Source organism: Eufriesea mexicana, unplaced genomic scaffold (genome assembly GCF_001483705.2).
Source record: "Eufriesea mexicana isolate 0111107269 unplaced genomic scaffold, ASM148370v2 scaffold2665, whole genome shotgun sequence".
In the NCBI taxonomy this organism is placed as follows: domain Eukaryota; kingdom Metazoa; phylum Arthropoda; class Insecta; order Hymenoptera; family Apidae; genus Eufriesea; species Eufriesea mexicana.
The window spans coordinates 81,195-91,813 of NW_016910743.1; the positions used below are offsets into that span (position 1 = coordinate 81,195).

The window sequence follows — 10,619 nt, forward strand, 5'->3', positions numbered from 1 at the left end:
ATCGATCGTTTATCCCTGGTAGCAGGAAAGGGGAAGTATGCACGCGATAATTCTTATAAGGTAAAGAGAGCACGAAGATGTCGTCGACCAGACGGGCAGCTTTCGTCCAGATATTCCACGCTTCGTTGTTCCAAAGATTCCTCTCTGACTGCCCGATCGCATCGATTTCAGACTTACCGAATACTCTAGAAGATTTGCACGGATCCCGATTGCTAGGCAACGAACTGGCTGCCCCAGGAATTAACATTGTCAATTGGACCCCTCCAGCGCGGCCTGTCTTTCAGAGATCGTCTCCCGGACAAATTTTTATACTCCTGATACTCGGATATGCGAATTTCGATCAAGTTCCTAGCAAGTTCCCGATGATCTACCAAAGGACCAGACATTAATCGGACGTTGCGAACGGTTTACTCGTAAGGGATCTCTGAGCAAAGTCGGCTGGAGGTTGACGACGTAGGCAGCGTAGGAAGACGAGAGATTGAAGGACAGGGAGAGGAAACGAAGGCCATTCAAAAACGGCGCGCTGAATATCCGGTGTCGTACAACTTACAGAGGCTGTCGGTGCGTCCCGGGACCGAGTGCATCCCGGGCACGGAAACGGAGACAGAGAGGGCTTCTTGATGCTTGAGCATCTGCCGACGTCTCTGCCAGGTGAAGGTCGACACCGCGATGATAGCGATCTGGGCAACGAGGAACACGGTCCCAGCGACGATGGCCTCGCCGAAGTTGATGCACATGCCCATCGTCGACGATATGTCCTCGCTCTCGACGAAAACGGTGTCCCTGGTCGCTGAGCTGGCGTTCGATGTCTTGCTGTCGTGCTCGAATCCGAACTTGTCCGTGATCTGGATCGATTGTACCAGCAGCAGATCCTCGCGGCTCTGGGAGCTGGGACTGGTTGAGCGACGACGACGACGTTTGCCGAAGGATATGACGGAACGCAGCTCGCCTGTGGCCTCCTCTTGGTCGCACTGCACTGGCTCGCAGGTCGGCATGCAGGGTGTCACCAGAGCGCGGAACTGTACTACCTCGGAGCTTGGGAATTTGAAGGCGTCGAAGTGCGACAGTAGAATCTGAAACGAAGAGATGGAAGATTCGTGAATGCAATGAACTATGTACACGTGTAGTTCTTGTTCTGTTATATAGGTCTCTTTGTAGTTAGTAATTATTGCAACCTTCTGATATTATTTAATTTTTATTTTGGAATAAATTATTGGTGTAGGTCTGTGTCTGTGTATTGACACAGGATTGATTCTGTCAGGTTTGATACCTCATAGACTTTAATGTCTGGGAACATTACAGTTTCTCTCTTGGGCAAGATCAGCAATCGCGATTTCTGAGTCTGTATATCGACGAGAAGTAAATGATACGGATTTCAGCTGTATGTTAATTAGACTTGTCTCGAATCAGAGAAATTTTACCACGTTTGCGTAATAATTGATCTCTACGAAATTTTGATTCAGTGGAGTATTTGAATCTTCAAGACTTAACCCTTTGCACTCGAGAGGTTACCTTCAGTCACCATTTCAGAAAATTTGGAAGATCGATATTAATTAATATATCAAAATTAATGGAATGTAACAGTGTGCGAGGCATCGAAGTCAAATAATTCTACGATTCTTTATTTACTGCTCAAAAAAGTATTGGCAGATTTTAGTAGAGAATCTTTGAATTTCTACTCTTCCTTAGCCAAAAAATCGTCGAGTGCAAAGGGTTAATTAGGCTTAATGATAATAGTCTCAACCTCAAAGGTCTGCAAGTGTAATTGAAAATTAATATTGAGTCTCTAGGAATATTATGAATTTCATGAAAATATTTAAACTCGAAGATAATTAATTTTTGAGCGTTTTGAAATTTGGAAATTATTTAAATCTTTTTTTAAAATCGTCGATTTTGTATTACGGAAAAGATTTTGTATTACGCGGAAGGTACGAAGTTCGTCTAGTGATAAATTGATAGCGCGAACTTAAGTTCAAGTTTATATTCATTTCGCTGTAATATATCACCTTTCCTCGGCAAATTTCCGCGCTCATCAAAACGGATCAAGGAATACGTATATGCAACAGTAGCAGATTTCATGGATCGTGAAAACGATCAAGGGAAGGGGGATAAAAATGCTGTACTTCCGGTGGATCTGCAAGTCACGCTAGGAATTGTTTCATGCCGTTATTCATCATTAAGATAATACGTCAACAGCTGTGTCAAATAACCTCTCCGGAAGCAACAAAGACTTTTGCTTATTCCATATGCGAGGTACCGTTCATAGAAATAGCCTAAGTGCTGTTAGACACTGTTCCTCGTTTCCCTCTGCTTATCCCTCATTGTATACTTAAATCCTTGTTTGAATACAACCCAACGCCACGTAATTTTCATCTAGTACCAAAGACGCGTCACGATTGCATCGGATATGAAGAAAGACACAATTCGCCGATCATGCAGCTTTAAAATGTATAATTCCTTCAATTTTCCATCGAGTTGAACCTGACGACGTGACGAATGCAATCAGCGAGCCTGAAATTGTCATACGTTTTATCCTGTGTATCTATGATCAACGCAGGAACTATCAATCTCTCGTGTAGCTAAATATACTATACAAGGATGATAATAATTGCAGTGGCTTGCTGAGAATAAATAGGTACACGTAATGACGTTTTTAGCTGAATGAAATCACTATTAATTCTATCAAAGTAATTTTGTCATTTAAACATTTTTAAAATAGTATGTCTCTAATTACTTTATTCGATTTGGTATTTTTAGCACCGGATGGAGGATACAGGAAGCTAATATTGATTGGGGTTTCTTCACAAGATCAGAGGTATTTGTCCCCGTGAATATAAAAATTTTGAGAAAACGTAGGATCGTTTCTTGGACCCTTTCGTTTACGTTCATCGAACTCGTTTAATTTTTATATACTACACCCTCTGTGTTAAATCTTTAACCATTTCGTTATTACGGGTGACTATGGTCACTAACTACGAGACGCCACCTACACACGACGGGTGACTATGGTCACTAACTACGAGACGCCACCTATACACGACGGGTCACCACAGTCACTTGCCACAAAAATTAAGACAAGTGCTATCGTTTCGTTTAACTCTCTTCGCAAAGAATTGTAAGCGTTATTATAATTCGTACAAAGAACTATAAGCGTTATTATAATTCTTACAAAGAACCATAAGCGTTATTACCGACATAAGTTATGGTTGGTTTCTCTTTCCTCTTTTCTTTTCCTTTTTTTTTTTTTTCTTAAAGACTTGGTCCCGAATACTAAAACCTGAACGTGTATAATGCTTCCTTCTTTAGTACGAAGCTTCCTTCTACGGGAGGGACTCGACGACGAGACCTGTCGTAGCGAAAGAGTTAATCGAACAATATTTATTTCTTCAAATATAACATTCACAAAGAAGAAATCAATTCCTGAGCTTCCATTCCATAAATGAGTATAACTCACATATTATACAGCTTTCAAATTGTACAATTTCCTTAATTTCCTATTCACTGAAACCTGTCAACGAGATTCACGTAATTAGGATCCCTGAAACTGTCATACCTCTCATTTCGTGTCGCTATAGTACATATTAGAACTGTCAATCTGAAATGTATATATTATATTTTTACTAATTTCGATTAATTTCTAAACAAAGAAATACGATAGTAAAATATTCTCATCCGAAAGTTGACACACCTATGTGTCACGCGACTAGAATTTAAATTCAGAGCACGAAAGGAAAGCGATAGGCTAAAAATAAAAAGCTGTACGTAACAACGTTTCCATCCACACGAGAGCGAAGCTTAATGCTCTGAAACGCGCAAGGAAGCGAAGGATAAAACGAGATATCGCGATTCCGTACACCTGGTGTTAAAGTTATAAGTAGCACTGACTCAAATTTTTCTTGCAACAAGATTATATGCTTGTTCTTATAAGCGGTAGTAGATCGGAGAAGCTTAGGATCGATTCTTCAACCCTCCAGTCGGCGTTCATCGAACTCGTTCAATTTTCATACACATTCGCTGCACCACGGTCGATATTCAATCAAGTTTCTTCGAGTAAAACATGAAACCATTTATCCCCGACATAACCCGTCGAGCTGCTGGACAAAGTATTTCTGTATCTTCGTAAATTACGGGAACATCCTCCGGGAGCGGTGGGCTCGTTGCAGCTGCCTGTATCTAGGGAAAAACCGTGGAGCGTTGGCAGAACACAGGGGTATCGCGTAACGCGTGTACCCCAGAGCTCGACGCACGCAATATGCGTAATAGAAGACCGCCGACAAACTGGTTTCGCCATCTCGTCTCAGCCTCGCCCCAATTTTTTGCCCCTCATTAGGTAAGGTCGTATAACAGCAATTACACGGAATTACGTGGATGAAAAACGCGGCTATGGTACCGGCTTTGTCGCTGGAACATTCGCAGGGACCTAAACCATCACGGCAAATGGCCACTTCTGGCCAGGATTTTCAAATTCTCCTTTTCCCTCCGGCTATGCCTTTAAACCTATCCTATGCACTCGTTCTCGTTTCTTTTCGGGCTGCAACCACTTCGATGATACGCGTATAAGCCTGTCAACGATAAGTATCGATTACCACCCGTGTCCCCTTTTCTTCTGGATACCTCATTTCAAGGATCCCTCGAGAGAAAACCGAGCAGGATACGGTGTCAATGCACCTAGCAGTATTTCGCTCGTCGTTGCCTCCGTGTTAACCTATGACACGATGGAGGATCACTTGGTCCGGTGTCCAGCTCTGGCTACCATCATTTTTTCCCCCCCTCTGCCGTTTCGTCCTCGAACCGGGGAATCGAGTCTACGGGCTCAGGATCGGTTTTAGCCATAAAGCGCTTAGCGCCACGCGCGTGTGCTCCTTCGAAACTGGTTTCTGCGGCATATTACCAAGTTCATCGTATTTACACACTGGGCACGTACATTATCCGAGAGGGAGGGGCGAGAGGAGTGGGCTGCGTGCAAGGGAGCGAGGGGGTGAAGTAAGACATTAAAATATGCTTCATTCCACGTACAGCTTCATTTAGCTGTTTCTTTGGCGAACGCGTCTCGCGGAACGAGCGGAACTTTATTAACTCCGTGTCAGCCAGGGCTGAGAGGCCGGCGGAAAGCCTTAGAGAACGAAGGTCAGTAAAACGCGGGAAAAGAAATACGCGGTGTATCCGTGGCATCTGGTACAGGCTGTTTCTCCTCTTCCCTTCCAAACGGGGCACAGCGACGTCCACGAACGTGACATTCGACGACGACCGCGTTTAGCCGCGTGCTCCACAGCGATGACAGTGCTCGCGTAAAACGAAGTAGACAGAGCTGTCATAAATGTACCACGCCGTGGATCAGTACGCGTCGCGAGCTACACGCTCTCTGCGCTTCTGTCCCGTTCTGTCTCGCTGCTTCCTCTGTTTTAGCGAGGTCCCCGTATGCGCCGTGGCAATAGAATGGTAAAATGGATTGCCACGTGTAGTTTTATTCATGAAAGCAATTTGGAAAAGTGGATTCGAAATAGAATTCCTCTTTTCGATCGAGGATTAGCCTTGTAGTCTTGTTCTTTCAGCCGATCACGTGTCTTCGAGATAATTATTTCTGTTTCTCATATAAATTACAAGATTTATGTTTTTATTTTCTCTTTCTCTTTTTTGACTACAGATGACGTTCGAAGATTAACTCTTCGCACTCGACGATCTTTTCGTTACAGAAACGTAGTAATTCGAAGACTTTCTGCCATGAGTCGAGAATATTTTCGAAACGGTAAATAAGAAATGCAAAATAATTTTAAGACGTTGGGTAATTTTAAATTCGACATATTAATTAACAACGATTTTCAGAATCTGATTAAATGACGACTGAGAGTCGCCTCTCGAATGCAAAGGGTTAAGTGGTTGGTTTGCTTCAATAGTTGTAGAAAAATTTGGAAGCGCAAATTGTCCAATTAATATTTACAAATGCGAATAAATGTAAACCTCCTCGATATTCTTTCTCATCGCAAATCGGAGATCGAGTCATTTCAGGTATCATAGGTGTATATCAACAGAGCGGAATAGAGTATGGAAGCCCAGAAAATTGGATATCGCATAAAGAAGAAAGGTGTGTGTTTTGTACATGAAATAACTTGGAGATTTTTAATCGAGTTAATCGAATCGTCTCCTCGTCATTTGTCTCTTAATCCAATTTCATTCGAATTATCATCCGACCACGCAACATTGGCCAAAACTTGGAAACGATCGCTTTTAATTTGCCAACCTAGCCTCGAAGTAGGACTCGTGTCACGAAATACCTTGTATATTGTACGCTTATACCAGTGTCTACACAGAGAAGCGAGTGTGGCGGCTGAGAAATGTTTTCAATTTCATTCAAACCGGTTGTGAAATGGAAGAGCCCCAGTACCGCGGCTTGGCTACGTGACAGACATACCGGAAAACCCGACTTTTGGCAAATTCCTGGTTAGACGAGACGAATCCTTTTGCCAGGCCTTTCAGGCCCAACCGAGTGTTTCTTCCGCCCTCGTTTTTCTTCCTATCCAAGGTTAATAAAATTGCCGACTGTTACAAATGAGGGAAACGACTCATCGACGGTGTGCAAACCTTCTTCAACCTTCGACGAAATCTCTCACTCTATCGCCTTTATACATTTCACGCGCGTCAGCGAGTTAGGCAGGTCTTTGCAGCGATCTTTTCTACAAACAAGACTAGATTGCAAGAATAGAAAGTTCATTTGTCAATAAAATATATCTACATTTTCCACGTATTTACGTTATATTATTCTATAATTCAGAACACGAAGGCACAGATAAAGGTATCTCGTTAATTTCTTCGAAAACAGCTACGTGCTGTCAACGGTAACTTTGAAAGATCAGCCATTTTGTTTCACCGTCCAGCGAGAAATAAGTCATAGATGATTAAAGTTTGCTTTTTTAACACATTGTCTACCACTCACGTGAGTTTTCTCGTGTTTCACGTGTCATCTGTCATGGACCTTAGATGTCAACACATTGTCTCGTCAAAACTTGCGGTTCCTGGCGTATGTCTTAGAGCTTTCTATGCGGTATGCAATGTGTTAAATGAGGATTTACAATTGGTAAGATTGGTACAGTCCGTCGGTGATTGCGCTAGTTGACAGTGACGTCATCTGTCGCGTTGATGTCAACACACTGTCTTGTCGAAACGTAAGGTCCCTGGCGTATGTCTTAGAGCTTTCTATGCGGTATGCAATGTGTTAAATGAGGATTTACAATTGGTAAGATTGGTACAGTCCGTCGGTGATTGTGCTAGTTGACAGTGACGTCATCTGTCGCGTTGATGTCAACACACTGTCTTGTCGAAACGTGAGGTCCCTGGCGTATGTCTTAGAACTTTCTATGCGGTATGCAATGTGTTAAATGAGGATTTACAATTGGTAAGATTGGTACAGTCCGTCGGTGATTGTGCTAGTTGACAGTGACGTCATCTGTCGCGTTGATGTCAACACACTGTCTTGTCGAAACGTGAGGTCCCTGGCGTGTATCTTAGAGATTTCTTTGAGGTACGCAGTATGTTAAAATGAGGATTTACAATTGGTAAGATTGGTATAGTCCATTGATGATTGTATTAGTTGACAGTGACGTCATCTGTCGCGTCACAGGGACCACGCGAATGGTATGGCGAGAAGAATGATAATCGTCTCCAAAAGAGAACCCTATTTTCATCTCTGTCTCTTTCTTCCCCGTTTTCGTTCGCTAGGTTTATTTGTCCGACAAGGTTCCTCCTCGTGCCCGTCTGTTTAGCGAGAGATTCACCTGCGGCAGTTCGTGGCTCTAACGTTGATTTAGCCGAACGTTCTTTCTTCGTCTCGTATTCTCTTGGCGCGTTTCATTATTTCTCACGAAATAATCCATCCATTCGCTCGTTCTACTTCACCGTACAAGCTTCTAATGATCCTTCTGATGAATTATACGCCTGATCCTCCAGTTCCACTTCTGCCTTTCTCACTTTTAATCAACCATTATACACGATAATGATCGCCCGCCTATCCCCTCTGCCATCTCGCGCAGCGTAGGAAGAATAGGAAGAGAGAAAGAGAAAATAGGAAGAAGAGTAACGGAAATTATTAACGGGCAACCTTACGTCGCTAAGCGGATGAGGTGGAAAAAATCGTGCTCATTTAATACCCTGAGAAAAACCTAGTTTCACGGTTAACGCGATAAGTATACGACTCTTTGTTCTCGCTGTACAATGAGAGTCAGTCGGGTGACGCGTTCGCGACGAACGAACGATCTGCCACGGAAGAAAACGAGACTACATCCGCCATCTTGGCAACCGGGGACTCTAGATTATCCCTAGACTGGTCGCCATAGCGGTTGTTTACACGATCACAGCGACAACGTTGCTATTATTTATTAGCATGTTATAACGACGCCTTTGCCAGCATGCACGTCACGGATAAACGATCATCGATAGCGTGACGCGCCATCGGAGAGGCCTTTGCCTCTTCTAGGCCTTTTTACCATTCCTGGCTCTCTCCCGTGGCATAGGTATACGCGGCAGGCTAGCCGAGTACGTTCCACGCGGCGTCTGTCTGGTCATTCGCGACGCTTCTTCTGGCCAGATTCTTGTTCCACGAATTGTAATTTCCTGTGTACGAGGGGGCACGTACGGGAGGCCAGGCTATTCGTAGATCCAGGCCTCGTTACTTGGACAAGACTCGGGAGGAAATGAGGTTAGCTCGCGTGATCTGTAGAATCGTGGTACGAATGGAACGGGTTCCAGGCCAGGGTGGGGTGTCAGGGTGTACACGACTCGGTGATATATCTCGATCTGCCGCATCTTTCCTGGATTAGCGGATATAAATTTGCTCTTTCTTTCAGCCCGGGACTGTTATTACTTTCTAATAAAGCGATATTGCTCCGTCCACTCGCCCGCACCCGCGCGAGCAAATGATGTGGAACGACGAGTTAACGAGGCGGTATGCCCCTTGTTCTAGACCCCTCTCCCCTGGTTGGCATTCTTCTTTCTACCTGCCACCATATCGTAACGATCCGTTTGTTTTACTCGTCGACAGGACGAGTAGCATCAATCTGGTATATACGCGATCGTTCGACGTTCGGATCTTCAAACCGGTGGACTTGTTCCGAGAAACTCGCAGGGAACCGGATAGACGCAGCGTGCTGAAAGGAATGTGTAAATTCCGGGCATGGAATTTTCGATTTCGTACCCTTCGTAATTATTAGCGCCAATTTAGTTTATTACGCGTTTAGGCACTTTTCTTAGGTTCTTTGGGGCAGGTGCATTCTTGAGTGTTCGTGACTAGACGACGGGGCTTGTCGTTTGGTTTATTTCGCCTCGTTGTCCACTGTTCTTAACGACTTGGCTCCCTTTGCCGTTAGAATATTCGAAGAGCACGTTGTATACTTGTTTTTTCGACTTAACACTTAGCAGACCGATCGTGGAGATCTTCCTATTTTAAAGTAAGTCGGTGCCCCACCGATCGGGGAGATCTCCCCATTTTAAAGTAAGTCGGTGCCCCACCGATCGGGGAGATCTCCCATTTTGACCTTATCAACGCGTTTCTCGTTTTCGGTTATTACTTACACTACCTCCATTTCGAGTTGTTCGCAATTACTAACGAACTGCTTTTATAAAGCACCACGTATAATAAAATTCACCAATTTTTAAGGCCCCTTATTCGAGTTCCCCACCGAGCGCGGTGGAAACCGTATAATTCGTTCTGGAGAGTGCGGTCGGTTAAGTGTTAACACTAGATTTACGGAACCCGTCAATTTGACTGAAGGGTTACTTCAATTATACGATGGTAACAGATTTAATTAACTTATATCAAGACTGTTAATTTAATATGTAATTATTTTTAAATTAAATTAATCGTTAAAAAAGAATGGCACGTGGTTTCCTTTACCTGTCAATTTGGTAAAGGTGTCCTTAGAAATAGGTATATAGATAGTGTCCGTAAACCTAGTGTTAAGCGCGTGTATAATATATTATATACATTAATACTTTATGTTAATATTGTTGGAATTAAATGACACTGTATTTTTATCTATATTACTCTAATACTTTATTACTAACAATTTGGTTATTGTACAATTATTGTACAAATGCTCTATATATCTTGTTCTATTCGCAACTAGTGCAACTGACTCAACTAACGAGGACTGAGGACTGAGTACTGACTTATTGCCAAAAATCTTCATATATATATATATATATATACGTCGCTCTCCCCATTCCAACTAGGAAAACTCGTATCTACCAATTATATACATATAATTGCCTACAAATATTAACCCTTTGCACTCGACGATTTTTTTACGAAAGAAGTATACAAGTTGACAAATTTTCTACTATAAGGCTGATAATATTTTTCTAACAGTAAGTAAGAAATCGTATAATAATTAACAAGTAGAATTATTTAATTTCGATACCTCGAACATTGTTACATTACCTTAAATTCGATATATTAATTAATATCGATCTTCCAAATTTTATAAAATGGTGACTGAAAGTCACCTCTCGAGTGTAAAGGGTTAATTATGAAATTTAATTTTCGGAGAAGTATTGCTATTACTATTCAACTTGTTACTAGATAAAATTGGAAACACTATAAACTGAGACAAAGATTCACTAGTTCTGGG

At 42.6% G+C, this 10,619-nt stretch overlaps 1 protein-coding gene across 1 annotated transcript in view; it reads right to left on the reverse strand.

Moving 5' to 3' along the window:
- Nucleotides 1–509: 509 nt before the first annotated feature.
- neo (ZP and PAN domain-containing protein neyo) overlaps nt 510–10,619 on the reverse strand; it is a 161,946-nt gene continuing 151,836 nt past the window's right edge. The window contains exon 5 of the mRNA XM_017904122.1: nt 510–1,073. Coding sequence (XP_017759611.1) covers nt 510–1,073 — 564 coding nt within the window. The remainder of the gene's footprint in view (nt 1,074–10,619) is intronic.